The sequence below is a fragment of the Lynx canadensis genome, chromosome F2 (assembly GCF_007474595.2).
Source record: "Lynx canadensis isolate LIC74 chromosome F2, mLynCan4.pri.v2, whole genome shotgun sequence".
Lineage (NCBI taxonomy): Eukaryota > Metazoa > Chordata > Mammalia > Carnivora > Felidae > Lynx > Lynx canadensis.
In genome coordinates, this window is record NC_044320.2 from 55703535 (window position 1) to 55722560 (window position 19026).

At 38.7% G+C, this 19026-nt stretch overlaps 1 protein-coding gene across 3 annotated transcripts in view; it reads left to right on the forward strand.

The window, feature by feature from the left end:
- Window positions 1-467: 467 nt before the first annotated feature.
- Window positions 468-19026, forward strand: part of IL7 (interleukin 7) — a 91310-nt gene continuing 72751 nt past the window's right edge. For all 3 annotated transcript variants that reach the window (XM_030303966.1, XM_030303965.1, XM_030303967.1), the window contains exons 1-2: window positions 468-968; window positions 6911-7044. In XM_030303966.1, the coding sequence (XP_030159826.1) occupies window positions 959-968; window positions 6911-7044 (144 nt within the window). In that variant the 5' untranslated portion in view covers window positions 468-958. The remainder of the gene's footprint in view (window positions 969-6910; window positions 7045-19026) is intronic.

Below are 19026 nucleotides of genomic sequence, written 5' to 3' on the forward strand. Positions count from 1 at the left end.
GAAATAGTAAAATAATTCAGGCTTAGAAAAACACACTAAATCTTCAGTAAAACACGGTAAAAATGGATAGTATGATTTATTGGCCAATTCTGACAAATGTATACGTGGAAGTCATAGTCGGGTTCAAACATACCACTTACCAGATTAGATGCACCCACAGGGTTATTTTTCTTTGAGGTCTCACCTGGGCAGGTGCATCTACAAACCACAGGGCAGAAAGAGACTGATTACAGAGGTGGAGGGGCTGAGGGCGTGACCCTCTTAAACATTCTTTACTTCCTTCCACCACCCCCCCACCCCCACCCCCACCCCCGCCCCAAGACGTCTTGGCATCACTACATCCGTGGCGACGCCTCCCTTGTGGCGTAGGCTTGCAATAGCCCAGCTTTCGCCCTACACATTTGCGGCTTCCGTGGACACATTAGCAACCAACGCTTTTAGATCCCAGTCGCCTAGCTTTGCCAAGGCGGTCAGAGGTCACTTGGAGAGTGTTTTGCCTCGAATGGTTCTCATTCAAAAGGCCATCTCATTCCTTCTGTGGTGCTTTGGAAATTCGCGCCCTCCTCTGGTCCCGGTTCAGGTGCACAGAAACGTCTGGGGGAGGACGCAGGTGCTCAAGAGAGGTGGGGCGGTGAAGGCGCCCGAGTGGTGAACCCAAAGATCGAACCTGCAGACCCAGCGCAAAGTAGAAACTGAAAGTACATTGCCGGCTGATCCTACGGAAGTTATGGGAAAGGCAAAGCGCAGAGCCTGGCCGTGGTGTGTGCCGCCCCCCTTGGGATGGATGAAGCAGCAGGCGCGGCGTGGGTGAAAGGAACCAGCCGCAGAGACCGCCCTACCCCGCACGCGCTCCCAGCAACTCCGCGGAAGACCAGGGGCCTGGCAGCGACTATGGGCGGTGAGAGCTTGCTCCTGCTGCAGTTGCGGTCATCATGACCACGCCCGCCTCCCGCAGACCATGTTCCATGGTAAGGACTCCTATTCCAGGCGCACCGGTTCGCGCGCCCTGCACGCCCGGGGACTCCAGGACGCTTTGCCGGGCCCGGCGCCCAGGCGCGTCCGGGAACAGTCCAGCCTTGCACTTTGGACCTGCGGAGAGCACTGGCTCTCTCACAGGCAGGCGTCAGCCGCGCCTCAGTACCCTGGCCCACAGCCACTTGCACTTGGGACTGCTGCTCCTGGCCGGCTGCGAGAAGCCGTCCCAGACGCCGGCTTTCCGTCCCGAGCCCTAGAGCTGCAGCCTCGGCGCCGCTCAGCGGTGGCAACCAGGTCTCAGAGGTAGCCAGTGGCTCGCCGTCAGTCTTCCCGAGCCAGCGCTGTCCTCGGTCAACCCGGCTCCCAGCCCGCCCTTCCCGTGCTCCTGGCGGCGCCCAGTTACTCACAGGCGCCTGGAGAGGGGCGAGTACCTGGGCTCCTGTAGCTCCGTACTCTCTAGAGAAGTGAAAGCGAAGCTCCCACGGGACGCGCTTTTAAACCCTAAAGGGACAGGTCTCTGGAAAACCCCGTTTCGCCCCCTCAGTGAGGCTGGGAGTTTCCGACTGGGGCTGTACCTCGTGCCCTTTGCTGGGAAACCGAATCCTTGAGCTGCCACCGAGAAAGGCGAGTTTCGGGTTTTTGCTTTTTCCTATATGGGTACTCCTTGGAGGAGGCAGGATTAAATAGGCAAAAGTTCAAATTCTAGACTTTTGCTAGGATCCGATATATTTAATTTGTGCGGACTACGGACAGAGAGTAAAAAGGACAAGGGCAGAGCTGAGTCGAGGGACCGGGATTCCGGTGGCAGCCATATGGCCAAGGAAAAGAGCCAGAAAGTTTACTGGAAGGGGAAAAAGGAGAAGACGAGATGTGAGGGGCGAAGATCTGTTGAGGGAAATTAGAATGCTTTATAGTGAATACTTCCTCAAGCAAAAAAAGACGGGTGGGGGAGGGTGCGGGAGTAGGGAGCAGTTTGCTCTTCCGTTTGATGCCTGGTCTGTGCGCTTTCCAGGCTACACCGTTAGATCAAAGGAGCCTTTCCTTCCTCTCTCGTAGGTGTTAAAGAATCAAGAATTGGCATAGCGAAGAAGTACCAGATCAGTACCAAAATAAAGGGGGTTGTGGGGATAGAGTGTGGAGGACAGTTATGGAAAAAGATTTGTAATGGGTGCCGTCCAGAAGTTCAGCATAGAATTAGAAATTAGGTATATCCCTGCCTTCTTTACAATGCCATGGATCGCCTGCAATTCTTTCTTTCTTATTGCTCTTGGTTCTAATCCCTGCATCACCTCTGATTTTAAGTGGAGAGGTTACAAAGAGAAAAGAAAAGAAATGGAAGCTAGGGTATGCATTATTAACAGGGAGATTTATTTCCTGAAGTGTATCTATATTGTTCATTTACCATAAGGTATTATTAGCAAACAATAGAATAGAAAACCGAACTTCTCATAATGTGTGGCTTTTGCATTTTGTTCCAAGAGATTTCACTAGAAGCTTAAGGACAGAGTTAGCTTTTGTTTTGTTTTGTTTGTTTGGTTTTTGTTGTTTTTTTGCTATTTGTTTTGGGAGTTGAAGTCGTTGAGACCCTACTATGTGGTTCTCAACTATGCTGTCTAGTTTAGGTAATGTAATCATATTTGAGGGGCAAAAGTGGAATAGTAATAAAGACAGGGAACCCAGAAAGATGAGAACGCCTGAACAGGTACACAGGACAATCACACATGGTACCGCATTGATATTTCCATATCTGAAACAAAAATGAAAAGGCTATTTTATAGGACCAAGTTACATGTCATATTCACACTCATGCACATGAGATTATTTTCTAGGATCTCACCTCTGACACATAACCTAGTGTAATAAGAACAAATATTTAGTGTCTGTTTTCTGAAATAAGAGTGTATTATGGTACAGTATTTCAGAGCTTGGCCAGGAAGCACCTTAGTGAGGTTCATGTGGGAAAAGATGGGTTTTTGTACATTCCCCCTAACTACACACACACACTTTTTTTTTTTTGTAGCAAGCAGTGTAGCTCGGTGGCTAAAAGCTGAGTTTCTAAATTCTTCACTCTTCACAAAGTTTCTTTGTTCCTCAGATTCTCCATCTGCAAAACTGAGTAACTGGTAGACCTACAGAAGTGGTTATGAGATTAAATGAAATATTGTATGCAGTATCATAGGACAGCTGCAGAAATGTCTTTAAGGGTTTATCATGGGATTTGTGGATAGAGTTTACAGTGCAATCTTAATATTGGCTGTGGCAGATATTAGATTTCTTTAGCTATAATCAAACTTATGTTTGTAACCTTAACGAGATGATTTCCATACAGCAGATGGTTTTCTGTTTATTAATTTTTTGTTTGCTTTATTGCACCAATTTGCTTGCGCCAGTTGTTCATATTAAAGGCAAGTCTTATATATTCAGATAATGTTTTCTGTTTCATCCTGAATGTCTTTTGAGTACTTTTTTTTAATTCCCAGTGAAAATGGGTCTATGAAATGTTATAATGGATATTAAATAAGCACTTATTGGTCTTAAAGACTGATGAAAGATTGGATTTGATACACAGTAGAAACTAATTTTTTCTAAGTTTATTTATTTATTTTGAGAGAGAGGGGCACAGAGAGAGAATCCCAAGCAAACTCCATGCTGTCTGCACAGAGCCCGACTCAGGGTTCAATTTCATGAACTCTGAGATCATGACCTAAGCAGAGATCCTGACCTGAGCCAAGATCAAGAGTCAGATGCTGAAACCACTGAGCCACCCAGGCTCCTCTGTAGAAACTAATTTTTTTACGTTCACTTTGACCCCATAACTTATACAGCTGAGGACTGAATGTATTATTTGGCTTAAATTAAAAACCAACAAGAATTTTTTAGACAGTCATCATTCTGGTTTGACCAAATTCCCTACTGAAAACAAATTCTACAGTTTCAATCCCTTCAGGAAATCTAAAGACAATTCCACAGGCCCAAGCTTGCCTTGCATTATTCCTTATGGTTTGTCTTTTCTGTAACCTGAAGAAAAGTTCAGGGTTGGGAAAAGGGTGCATATCTATGTATAACCTGAAACAAAACAGAATAAAAGCAGAGATTGTTTCCTGTTGTGACAACAATGTCAAAAGCATGCTCACACGAGGCAATATTAATATGTTTACTCTCTATATGGTGTGGAGAAAAGACTTCAATTGCAGACCAAACTGCAAATTGTTAATTCGAGAGGTGGGAACCTGAGAGATGTGAGTCTGAAGCCCTGGTGTGTTTGCAGTATTGTCCAGAGGTGATGTCAAGTCTAAAGAAATGCCTTATTTGGATGGCCAGGGGGATTCTTAGAATTACGGTGCTTGAAAGTTGAATGAGACGTTGAGAGATGATTTAGTCTAAAGATTTCCTTTTACAAGTCAGTTAAACGAGACTTAAAAGATGCTGTCATTCAATCAGTCTCACAACACGTTGTCATACAACCCCTTGTCAGAGTAAGACAAAACCCCCAAGTCTCCATACTCCAAACCCTCTGTGTTTTGTATTGCTCTAGTCCCTCTGGAGCTAAGCTGTTTAACAACAGCAACAAAAGACACTCTTTACAGACAAGGCAAATTATGTTTCAGAACTGAGAAATTAGTTGTAGTACATAAAAAAGACTGAGGTTTCTACCAAGCCATCATTGAAAGCCCTGATAAAATGTCATTCAATGAATAACTGAATTGATACGAATTTCGGGAGCACTAATTACTGAAAGTTAGGGTGAAGAGGACACAACACATACTGCTCATAGAAAGTAAAACGGCCTCCTTTATTAAAACATGAAAGGTGGATGTTTGAAATAACATTCATGTTAAGTAGTAAAAATGTCTCTTTTTTCATTAGTATTTAATTATTTTATTATATTCCCCCTAAATTGTATGCTGTATAGCTTCTCCTTATCATCTACTCTTTCCAAATACCTTTGGGACACCTGTAAAACAACAGAAAAAATGAAATTTGGCTGTATGCAATCTATACAAATCCAGTATATTTAGTGAATAAATAGCAATTGATTATTGTTTGAGAATCTTCAGGATGCAGGAACATTAGTACAAGAGAGAGGCAAAGCTGTCTAATATTACACAGAGATGGGTTTCATTCAGAGAGCTAATGTAATTACATGTTATTAAAAGATTATGGCCATTTCTGATAAAATGCTGGTGAGGCAGTAAACTCAGATTAGAATCTGGACCTGGGACCTACCATCTGATTTTTACAAAAAAAAAATTTGCAGGACTCTTTTGATCTTTACAGATAATGTATGTAAGGTAACAAAGTGCTTGGCACATGATAGGTACTCAAGAATAACTATCGTCATCATCATTATTCATCTCCTATGTGAATTTTGCCTGAACGCATATAGACACTTAGCGGCAGAGTTATGAATACATTACGTGTCTCATTTTCCTTCTCTTACCTTGTCAAGTGTCCATGATATATGAAGATGAGATATAGGATTCATATTTGTTGTTACACCTGCTATTTAGCCCAGTTCCACTATTTGTAAAAATCTGGGTCACTAATAGCATATAATTTATTGGGGAGTGCTATTGATTTTTATATGACAGATAATGATATAGTAGATGATAATGTTATTGGGAACTTTATGATGTATTTAACAGTGCTTAGATTGTCATAATATTAGGCCCTTGGGTTCCAAGGAGTACTGTTTGTAGTACTACTCAGAAAAGGCACAGATGTGAAATGTCTTGCAGTCAACAAGTACAATTAAACTTCACTTGGAAATTCACAGGAAATATATTGTCAACTTAGGTCAAAAGTTTGCAGAAAGATGCAAACAAGACATTTTCACAGGCTTACGAAGAATAAGTCTGTATATGACCAGATTTTAATGTCTCTGGGAATAACTGGCTTTCCATCAGTGCATTATTACTGTCTGAAATGATAACCATTTTTAATTTCATTCCTTTTGTTTAGACGATTGTCTCTAACTGGGAAGGCTTACCCAAAACAGATATAAATCATTAGCTAACAGGGTGTGAATTTATTTATTGGTTTTTTTTTAACATGTCAAGAAGCTAGATAGAACTGTGTTTGAAGAAAATAGGAGTCTCTGGGCACTTAGAAACTGAAAAGATAAAATGTCAAAATATAAATGCCAACTTTGTCACAGTTCTGGGAAGGGTAAACCCTTTAAGGTCCAGTATTAGAAAGAAAGAATGTAATTACAGTGCAGAACCTTCTGCACTGCTGCCTCCAGAAACAGCTGGATACCTGGGCAACCATCAAGGTTTACATAAATATACATGCCACAAATCATAAAATTTCAAAAAATTTTAATTGTTTTTTTTACCTATAGTTTACTTGTTTACCTGTAGATGCTTTTTTTGTAGAAATGTTCAACATAAACTGAAATTGAATAAACTGATTTATACCCTAGAGTGTTTTTCAGAGGCAAAGAGGCTGCTTTCATCACGCCTGTTCGGCACTTTTCCAAAGAGTAATTTTTAAATAAAAAAGTAAAAGAAATCTGAACTCTAAAATGTAATCTTACTTTGGCTGTTACATAATATTGAATTTTAGGGTTCTTCCCACACTATCCAAAAGCCAAGATGCATTTTAAAAACTTACTAGAAATAAATGGTCAGTCTGGGGTGCCTGGGGGGTGCTGAGTTGGTTAAGCGTCCGACCCTTAATTTTGGCTCAGGTCATGATCTCACAGTTCGTGGGATACGCCCCATGCGGAGTTCTGAGAGCTTGGAGTCTGCTTGGGATTTTCTCTCTCTCTCTCTCTCTCTCTCTCTCCCCCTCCCCGGCTTGTGCTTGCTCTCTCTCTCAAAATAAATTTAAAAAGAAAGATAGAAATGGTCAGGCCAATTGAAACAACACAATCAAACTATATAATATGACGTATAACATTTAGCTTATTCTTACTCACTGTTCAATTTAGTTTCTTTTAGGTATATCTTTGGAATTCCTCCCCTGATCCTTGTTCTGTTGCCAGTAGCATCATCTGATTGTGATATTGAAGGTAAAGACGGAAGAGAATATCAGCACATTCTAATGATCAGCATCAATTACTTGGTATGTGCTTGTTTGTTTTTCTCACATTTTAACAGTTTTATATTCAAGTATCCATCTGTATTCCTTGGAAGAAAGTGGAATAACTAAAGAGCAAAATTTAATGAGCTACTAAGTACATATTTTTATAGTTGGCATCATTATATCCTTTTAAAATAATTCCTTAGTAGACCTTCAGATTCCCACCACTATCCATTTCAGCCCAGTTCCATTCACTACTAAATTTCTTATAAGCATAATTTAGCATAACTATCTGCATTTCCTCACTTCCTGATGACAGTTAGTCACTGTAGAACACTATGATAGAAAAGGGAAAATAACAGAATACAACATTAAAAAATTATCATGAAAAGAGGTATATAGTTATTTTATCTGACTGTGTGTACATGCATATGTATTATACAGATATTTTTATACCCATGTATATAAGTAACTTGCTGTGAATTAATTTTTTAATTTACTGTGGACTTTTTTTTACAATATATTTTATATTTTAGAGCAGTTTTAGGCTTGCAGAAAAGTTAAACAGAAAGTAGAGAATTCCCACATACTCATTCTTCCTCTGTACAATTTCCCTTATTATTAACATCTTGCATTTGTGTGGTACATTTGTTAAATTGATGAACCAATATTGATACATTATTATTAATTAAGGTCCATAGTTGACATGAGGGTTCACCTTTTCTGTTGTCCAGTGCTTTGGGTTTTAACAAATGCAGTATCATGTATCCACCATTACAGTATCAGAAAATAGTTTCAGTGCCCTTAAAAATCCTTTGTGCTCCACTGATTCATCCCTCCCTCCTTCCCTCCACTTGAATCCATGGCAATCATCAATCTGCTTATGGTCTCTATAATTTTGCCTTTCTAGGATGTCATATAGTTGGAATCATGCAGAATGTAGCTTTTTTAGACTGGATTTTTTCACTTGGCAATGTATATTTAAGGTTACTCCAAAAAAATTTAAAAAAAAAAAAAAAAAAAGGGGCGCCTGGGTGGCGCAGTCGGTTAAGCGTCCGACTTCAGCCAGGTCACGATCTCGCGGTCCGTGAGTTCGAGCCCCGCGTCGGGCTCTGGGCTGATGGCTCAGAGCCCGGAGCCTGTTTCTGATTCTGTGTCTCCCTCTCTCTCTGCCCCTCCCCCGTTCATGCTCTGTCTCTCTCTGTCCCAAAAATAAATAAACGTTGAAAAAAAAATTAAAAAAAAAAAAAGGTTACTCCATGATTTTTTTTGTGTAAGTGTTTGGCTTAATAGCTCGTTTCTTCTTTTGCTGAATAAAATTCCGTTGAATGGATATACCACATTTCTTTCTCCATTCATTGATTGAAACATATGTCTTGGTTGCTTCCCATTTTGGGCAATTATGAATAAAGCTTCTATAAGCATTCATGTACAGGGTTCTGTGTGGACATATGTTTTCAATTCATTTGGATAAATATCTAGGAGAGTTATTGCTAGATCATATTGTAAGACTGTCTTTAATTTTATATAAAACTGTCAAAGGGTCCTCCAAAATGACTATACCATTTTGCATTTTTACCAGCAATGGATGAAAGCTCCTGATGCCTCGTATTCTCACCAGCATTTGGTGTTGTCAGTGTTTTTAATTTTAGCCATTCTAATAGGTGTGTGATGGCATCTCATTGTTGTTTTAATCAAGTTCCCTAATATCGTAACATGTTGAACATCTTTTCATACGTTTATTGCCATCTGTACATATTGATCGCTGAAGTATCTGAACTCACATCTAAACTGAAATCTTTTTTTTTTTTTTAATTTTTTTTCAACGTTTATTTATTTTTGGGACAGAGAGAGACAGAGCATGAACGGGGGAGGGGCAGAGAGAGAGGGAGACACAGAATCGGAAGCAGGCTCCAGGCTCTGAGCCATCAGCCCAGAGCCCGACGCGGGGCTCGAACTCCCGGACCGCGAGATCGTGACCTGGCTGAAGTCGGACGCTTAACCGACTGCGCCACCCAGGCGCCCCTAAACTGAAATCTTAAAAATATTAAATCCTATTGTGAAATATCTTTCCATTTATTTAGATCTTTCTTTGATTTCTTTCATCAGTTTGATATTTGTCCTCATATAGATCCTGCTTACATTTTCTCTGATCTGTATCTAAGTATTCCATATTTATGGTGTTATTGTAAATAGCGTTATGTTTTGAATTTCAAATTCCAATTGTCCATTGCAGATATGTAGGAAATCAATTGACTTTTGTATATTATCCTTGTATCTTGAAACCTTACTGTAATCACTTTACTAGTTCCAGGAGGAAAAATCCTTTGGGATTTTTTACACAATTATGCCACCTACAAAAAATGAATTTTTTGACAATTTAAGAGCTATATCAACATAATCAGATGTGTTGATTTAACAGATAATCAGTTCTTGAAGCCCCAAATGGCAAAGGAGAACCTCTCAAATGTTCATGAGTTGGGAGAAATTGTCTAATCTGCCCCCTCCTGCCATTCCTTATCATCCTCTCCACATGCTTATACTAAAGTAGCACGTGACACATAGAGAAAATCATTGTTCTACCTCTTAGAGGGATATGGGAAATTCAAGATAATATTGAACAGGGACCACAGAGGTCCCTGATTTTTCTCATTGACAAGGAAAAAAATGTACACTAAATGGTAATTATATCATTTTATATTTCATTCATTTTTGACACTTGACATTTTCTGCATTAATGCTACTAAATTAATGTTTTTGAGTCAAGATAATGTTTTTATTAAGTTTTATTATCTGGGCAAGGAATCAACTAGTATTGGTCCTACATTTATAAATAACTATTATGTGTGTAAAACTGCAAAAAAAGAAAAAAATGCTACTAGCAATCCAAAAGGAGAGTTTTATCTACCAGATTCATAGCACATTTTTCCTGGAAATTTAGAGGAGCTTATCTCATTAAACCACACAGCAGCAACAAGAACAACAGCAGCAGCAATGATGCTATTTAAACAAAGCAAAATATGGCTACTCTTCTTAAGAGATTAATTCACAAGACATGGAAGAGTGTATGAACTAATCAATTCCAGTGAATAGTGCCATGATAATCTCGAGAAAGCTGTTTGTAAATGTGAGGTGATAAATCAGAAGGAAGGAGAAAGAATTCACAAAGAATTATTCATATCAACATGAAGACTATTCATTCACTCAGTGTGTGGAAATCACTGGGTTTGAGTCTCAGGGACACCATAATAATACTAATATTTACGAAATGTTTGTTATGTTCCAGGTGCTAGCCAAATAAACAGTATGCCTATAAGAAAGGTGCTTTTATCACATTTATTTCACAGAGGAAGAACCTGAGGCTTGGGGCGCCCAGTTTGTGTCAGAACCCGGATATGAGCCTCTGCTGTTAACCAGCACACTCACCTGCCTCTTGATAGCAATATCTGTGTTAGCGTATTCATGAAGCAAACATCTATTTGGAGCCTGCTATGATGGAAAACCTTTCTGTGGGGTGAAGTGGTGGGGGCTTCAGGGTAGATATAATGATGGACTAGGTATGGACCCTTTTTTAAAGAAGCTTTCATTTGGTGATGGTTAAGTCTTGGTGTGAAGTATGCAACTTGCATACTTCATACGGAGCAGCTGCCATACCGTCATTCAAAACAAACAGACTGGTTGCGAGCTAGATTTGGGAATCAGAAGATATAAGCTGGGTTCTCTGAGGAGGAGAATAGATTAGCGTGGCCCTAGGAGAGAGACCATGCTGTGGGATAGTGCACTGATCTCCAGACTTTAGACAGTACACTCGTTAGTAACATTTTTGGAGCCTGCACTACAAATACACAGTTAGCATTTATTTACATATTAGAGCATTTCATAGTATCTTTTTCATGCATTAAGAAATATATATATATATATATATATATCAGAAGAAAATTTACAAAGGATGAGATAAAAACCACATGTAGATAGGATTTCTAAAATTTTCTTCCCACACAGCAGTGAAATCCCAAGCAGGCCCTGCACTGTCAGCACAAAGACTGATGTTGGGCTTGAACTCATCAACCGTGAGATCGTGATCTGAGTCAGAACCAAGTCCGACGCTTAACTGACCAAGCCACCCAGGTGCCCTCACATACATTATCTTATTTGAGCTTCACAATACCCCTATGAGGTGATAATAATAATAATAGTAATAATAATAACTAATACAAATACAAGGTTTACAATGTGCCAGTGCTGCTGTGAGCACTTTCTGTGTATCAACTTATATGATTCTTTTTTTTTTTAATTTTTTTTTCAACGTTTATTTATTTTTGGGACAGAGAGAGACAGAGCATGAACAGGGGAGGGGCAGAGAGAGAGGGAGACACAGAATCGGAAACAGGCTCCAGGCTCCGAGCCATCAGCCCAGAGCCTGACGCGGGGCTCGAACTCACGGACCGCGAGATCGTGACCTGGCTGAAGTCGGACGCTTAACCGACTGTGCCACCCAGGCGCCCCTCAACTTATATGATTCTTAAAACACCTCTAGTAATGGGGAAACTGAGACCTGGATCACATAGGTAGAAAGTGGCAACACTGGAAATCAAACCCCAGCAATCTGGTTCCAGAAAATACACTCATTATTGTGAGGAAAAACAGAAAATAGCTCTGCTATTGTTTTGGCTATTTCAGGTCCTTTGCAATTTCATATGAATTTTAGAGTCAGCTTTCCATTTTTAGGAAGAAGTCAGTCAAGAGGCTGATAGGGATTTTGTTGCACCTGCAGATAAATGTGAGGGCTTTGTCTTTTCAACAATGCATAACAGTGCTTCTGATTCATGAACACATGAACATGGGATGATTTTCCTTTTATTTAGATCTTCAATTTCTTTTAACAAATATTTTGTATTTTTCAGACTGTAAGCTTTGAGCTTTTTTTGTTAAATGTATTCCTGGGTAATTTATGTGTCTTCGATGCACTTGATATTGTTAATGGGATTGTTTTCTTAATTTCATTTTAAAATTGTCTGTGGTTCTTAACCCAGTACTCCTTGTACACTTACCTAAGTTTATATCTTATTTCCCCATACTAGTCAGTAAGTATCTTAAGGACAGTTTATGCTTGATTTATCTTTGTATCCCATAGAATGTTTAACAGAGTACCTTGCATATAGCAGTTTTTCATAAGTAACTATATGAATTATAATAATATATGATAATAATAAATGAATTCAAAATCAGTACCATAAGTTAATGAGAACCCAGACCTTGTTTCAAATAGGCTAGAAGTCTCTTTACTTGAACATCTGTTTCTTTGGTAATTTGTTATGAATCAAATGTCAGGTACCTTCCTGATATTCAGTCTGAACTACTTTGAGATGGTGAATACTGTTGTGTTTTTTCCATAAAAAAAATATTTTGCCTAAACATGATTCATATGGTTGAGTTACATAACTCTTAGTCACCAAAACAGAGGCTGATAAAAAAAAAAAAATGCTGCTAGATATGGTCACATACTTTCTAGGAATGAGTCAGTCTGATTATAGGCACATGAAGGGCTGTTCTTTATTGTAAGTTATTAAGTTATAAAATGTGAATAGGTGATAACTGGCTTTACAATTTCCAATGTCCTTAACTCCATCTCCATCTTTATTTGAGGGGCCTTCACGGATTCAACTTCCGTCTTTGCATACATAGATGGCCCTAAGGTTTACACCCCTTTCATAAACTTTAGCACCATTTAATTTAAATATCAATTAGAAGGGGCGCCTGGGTGGCGCAGTCGGTTAAGCGTCCGACTTCAGCCAGGTCACGATCTCGCGGTCCGGGAGTTCGAGCCCCGCGTCAGGCTCTGGGCTGATGGCTCAGAGCCTGGAGCCTGTTTCCGATTCTGTGTCTCCCTCTCTCTCTGCCCCTCCCCCGTTCATGCTCTGTCTCTCTCTGTCCCAAAAATAAATAAACATTGAAAAAAAAAATTAAAAAAAAAAAGAAATTACAACACTACTTACATAAGCATAAAAGAAATTAAATACTCATGGATATATCTAATAAAATATGTATAATATCTATATGAGAAAAACTATAAAACCCTAATTATCAAAGAAATTGAAGAAGAACCAAATAAATGGAGATTTATTTCATGTTCATGGGTAGGAAGCCTTAATATTGTTAAGATGACAATTCTTCTAACTTGATCAAAGCATTTCAGTCAAAATATAACAAGTTATCCTGTGGATCTCAAAAACCTGATTCTAAATTCACATGGAATGTCAAAAGACCCAGAATTGTCAACACAATATTGAAAAGGAAAACAAAGTGTCCTGACATTGTCCAAACTCAGGACTACTATAAACCTAGAGTAATAATAGCAGTGTGTTATTGGTGAAAGAATAGACTAATCAGTAGAACAGAATAAACAGCCCCAAAGAAACCAACACTAATATAGAGAATTGATCTTTGACAGAGGATCAGAGCCGATTCAGTTGGAGAAAGGATAGTCTTTTCAACAAATAGACCTTGTAGCTTTCACAAAAATTGACTCAAAGTAGAAAGTAGTCCTAAATGTAAAACACAAAACTATATAACTCATAGAAAATAAAATAGGAAAAAAAATCTAGGTAAACTTGAATTTGGCGATAACTTTTTAGATATGATACTCAACAGTGCAACCCATGAAACAAACAAACAAACAAAAAACCGAGATTGGACTACATTAAAATTAAATCTCTGCTGTGAGAAAGACACTGTTAAGAGAATGAAAAAACAAGCCACAGACTGGGAGAAATATTTGCAAAACACATATCTGGTAAATATCCAAAAAATTATTAAAACTCAACAATAACAACAACAACAACAACAACAACAACAAAAAACAACCTCATAAAAAAGAGGCAAATACCGGACTAGACACCTCACCAAAAAAGATAATACACATAGGAAATAAACATAGAAGAAGATGCTCAAGATCATGTCATTAGGGAATTGTGAACTAAAACAGTGAGATAGCACTACACACCTGGTGAATGACTAAAATCTGTCATGACTAAAATGACTAAAAACAGTCACACATCAAATGCTGACAGAGATGCAGCGCAACGAGCGCTCTTATTCATTACCAATGGGAGTGCAAACTGATACAGCTATTTTGGAAAACAGTTTGGCAGTTTCTTACAGAGTTAAACATAGTCACACCATGTAATCATGATTCTAGGTAGTTACCCAAATAAGTTGAAAATGAATGTCCATGCTAAAACTGTCATGTTAATGTTTATAAAGGTTTTATTTATTCATAATGGCCCAAAATGGAAGCAACTACATCATTCTTCAACAGGTGAATGGATAAACAAAGTGTGGTACGTAGATTCAGTGGCATATAATCAGTGATAAAAAGATACGAGCTATCAGGCCACAAAAGGACATGACGTTATCTTAAATGCATATTGTGTAAAAGAATTCAGTTAAAGGGCTACATACCTTATGATTCCAAGTATACGCCATTCTAGAAATGGCAAAACTATGGACAAAGTAAAAAGATCAGTGGTTGCCAGGGGTTGGGGAAGGAGGAAGGTAGAAATGAATGGGTGATGCACAGAGTAATTTTAGAGCAGTGAAACTATTCTATATGACACAGTAAGGGTGGATACATGACATACATTTGTCAAAATAGACTTTATTTCATAAAGAGAGAACCCTAATGTAAACTATGAACTTAAGTTGATAGGAATGTAACCATACTGATTCATGAACTCTAACAAAGATACCACACTAATGCAAGACATTAATAAAGGGGAAATGATGGATAGAAGGAGTGGATATATTTGAACTGTGTCCTTTTTTCCAAGTTTTTCTGCAAGCCTAAAACTGTTCTAGAAATAAAGTTTATTAAGGGGCGCCTGAGTGGCTCAGACGGTTAAGCATCCGACTTCGGCTCAGGTCGTGATCTCGCAGTCCGTGAGTTCGAGCCCCACGTCAGGCTCTGTGCTGGCAGCTCGGAGCCTGGAGCCTGCTTTGGATTCTGTGTCTCCCTCTCTCTCTGTTCCTCCCCTGCTTGTGCTCTATCTATCTCTGTCTCTCAAAAATAAATAAATGTTTTAAAAATAAAAAATAAAGTCTATTAAAACAAAGCAAAATTCACTCATTCATTCATTCATTCATTCATTAAAAAATAAAAGAAGGCTAACAGTACTTATTTTATGGCTACAAACTTTCAAAATCCAACATCCTTTTGTATGTACAACTAGTTGCTGGGGAGGAAATGATTCTATTTCCAAAGACAGTTTCCTGGGCAAAATGAGATTAAGAACTCAACCTCTTATATTTTGAGGCCCAATGAAAATAGGTTCTTTATGAAGGACTGAATTGTTCCTGGCTGATATCCACTGGCAGGAAGATTCATCATGAGAGAAAGGAGTCTTGACTGGTTACCTGTACTGAACACCAACAAGATACTTACTATTGTTCAAGATACTTGTTAGGAAAAGTTTACTCTGGAGAACAGTGTAAGGATTGGCATCATTTTTAGATCTGAGTACCCCGCTATTGTAGATCTCTTTGGAGACAATGGTGGGCATACAAGAATGAATAATTGTGAATTTGGGACCTCAAGCCTGTGCACAGTTGGAGCATATACACATATATGGACCAGGAAGAACATCAGACTATGTTGCACTGATTTTCTGTGTTGATACCTTATATCCACAACAGAAATTAAAACAGAGAGAAAAAGCATAAGCAGAAAGCTATGGATGGATCACACAGTCCTGTTTTCTTTACATGGAATTTGGAAGGAAACAGTCTGTTTGCACTGAATAAACCCTCCACATTCTTGGCTAATTCAGAAAACTGAAAAGAGAGATTTATACAAGTGTAACAAGTGGAAATAGAGCTAGTTTAGTTGGAAAGTTTTTAAAGACGTGACATTCTGACTACTCTTAGTCTACTGAAGCGTATCATACCTGTTTTGAGAACTACTATGATCTCATTACATACAACAAAGAAATGACGTAACATATGTTCTAACCTTCATAGCGGGCTTTAACAGGTGATCACACAATGGAGTCTAAAGGTGTATGTATCATTGGTATTCATGATTTAAAATGTACTGCTGGGGTGAGATGACAGATAGAAGCACATTAAAATGAGCTAAAATTGGGTACCTAAAACCTTACAAAGTATAAAACAGAGAATCAAACTAAGGAAAAGACACTTTTTATGCAAAAAAGTCATTGAAAACTGTCAGCCCCCAAATGAGAAAGATCTTTCAGGAACCCTCATGACTTACAGCATGTCCTAAAACAACACCCCTCCAAAAATGGTAATATAAGTGGTGTAGTGGTTTGAATGGTGGCACCTCTATTACACCTGGGATGTATAAATGTGATCTTATTTGGAAAAAAGGTGTTTGCAGATATAATTAAGAATCTCAAGGGGCACCTGGGTGGCTCAGTCCGTTAAATGTCCAACTTCGGCTCAGGTCATGATCTCACCATTTGTGAGTTCCAGCAGCCCCACATCAGGCTCCATGCTGACAGTTCAAAGCCTGGAGCCTGCTTCGGATTCTGTGTCTCCCTCTCTCTCTCTGTCCCTCCCCCACTTGCACTCTGTCTCTCTATCTCTCTGTCTGTCTCAGAAATAAATAAACATTTAAAAAATTTTTTAAAAAATCTCAAAGTCAGATCAATCTGGATTAGGTGGGTTCCAAATCCAATGACAAGTGTCCTTAGAAGTAAAGAATATGAGAAGAGACAAAGAAAAAGCCAGGTAAAGAGAGACAGAGATTGGAGTTATGAAGTTACAAGCTAAGGAATGCCAAGGATTGCTGGCTGCCTCCAAAAGCTAGGAGAGAGGCATGTAACTCTGCCAACGCTTGATTTTGGATTTAGGCCTCCAGAGAATACATTTTTGTTGTTTTAACCTACCCAGTTTGTGAACATTTGTTATGGCAGCTATAGGAAACTCATATAGATGGTGGCAAAAGCGTACATAATTCTGAAAAAGATCTCACTAATAACTCCATCTTGGAAAGAAGCAGTGGAAATATCTGCTGGGGAAAGGCAAGTGAAGCAGACAGAGGACTCCCTGAATATCAAAGTCTCTACCAAAAGCAAAATACCTCACTCTTAATTGGAAGAGAACCTTGAAAGTGAAGTGACCACTCTCTTTCCAAGAAAGGCAGCTCACCAAACCCCCCACAATGGACTTGAAAAGATTGTTATGGAGTAGACAATACCATGACCTCATCTACAAGTACTGAAAAGAGACAGTGTTCTCTAATAGGTGAGAAGGGACACATGAGGTCAAATAAATATCAGCATAGAGTGGTTCCCTATAAACTTAAGATGAAAACAACATGGGTACCCTGCAGAAATATCACAGACAGTAATAAGTCAATTTATGAATAATTATCTCTGAAAACCCATCAAATGGGAGAGTAAAATAACCTATGATAGAGGAAAATTTCCCCCAAAATGGCTGAAAAAATGGAATTAACAAATTAAAGGGGCGTATCATGTACTATAAAAAATTGATATAACATGATTGTCAGTGAGTTATATCTTGGTAACGTGATTGAACTTCAAGATAAAGGAAGAATAATTCAAGCATTCAGACAGAAATGGCAAATCAATTTTGGGAAAATCAGAGTGGCTTCAGATTTTTCATATCTAAATGCAAAAGATAATGAAATAATAGCCACAAAATTCTGAAGGAAATAAAATGTGACTCAAGAATTTTATACCTAGCCAAGTTATTGTTTATGCATAAAATGCAGAGACAGAAAATTATGCATCAATGCCAAACTGTAGGGGAACAGAGCACTCATAAGCCTTAACGAAGAAGAAGAAAGGGGCACCTGGGTGGCTGAGTCAGTTAAGCGTCGGACTTCGGCTTAGGTCATGATCTCACAGTTCGTGGGTTCGAGCCCCACATTGGGCTCTGTGCTGACAGCTCAGAGCCTGGAGCCTGTTTCAGATTCTGTGTCTCCCTCTCTCTCTGCCCTTCCCCTGTTCACGCTCTGTCTCTATCTCAAGAATAAATAAACATTAAAAAAAACTTAAAAAAGAAGAAGAAAAAAACTACCAGCCACAAAATCCAGCTAGCCAAGAGAAAAAAGGATACAGTAGCAAAAGGTTAATTGATGAGCATAAAATGTACTTTCTTTTAAAGTTAGAGTGGTCTCTCCTCTCCCCAAAATATATTGTATTCTTTTATTTTTTTCATGGTTCTTACTAATATCTGAAATTTTCTTATCTGTGAGGCAGAGGCTTTCTTGTTAATCACTGTATCCCCAGAATCTACAATATTACCCAGCACAGAGTTGACCCCCTCAAAAATATTAATTGACTGACTGAGTGAACATACTTTACTATATTTACATAAAAATCTTAAATGTTAATTTCAAATTATAGTGTAAAGATGTTGATATGCATTAGTGAAACTGTAAAATTTATATGACTTACAGTTTTTACCATATTGACTGTACTCATGACTCCTCACCACTCTTAGTTTATCACTATTAGAACATGTAACCCACCTAATGTCTTGCTTACTGTTGGTGGGCCAGGCAGTGTTTACAGTTATGCTGCCAGAGTAAAGCACTCCCTTCTGATTCTGCATGATACTTTGTTCTACCATATTTGATTATATTGCTTTGCCTGACATTTTCTTCAGTAAATCTTCATCTTTGTTCTACCTGTGGCCACCCCACTTCAGCTCACTATAATCTCTAAATATAGTCAATCTAGAACTTGGTTCACTCATATTCTCTCATTAATAAAATTTGATATGTCCTAAGGTTGAAAGTGATATATAAAGTTCAGGCAAGTAATAAGACAGTTAGAAAATGATGATTTTCATCCTTTAGCATCAGCACTGATGATTACAAATTCATATTTGGCACATTTTTAATTGCTGGTTGTTATACTTGTAAGATGTTATATAATCATTACTGCCTATTAACATTAACACTGGTGAGTGATTAAAATCTCCTAAAATGATTAATGTGCATACGTTGGCAGGTTTGCAACTGGTTTTCCTGAT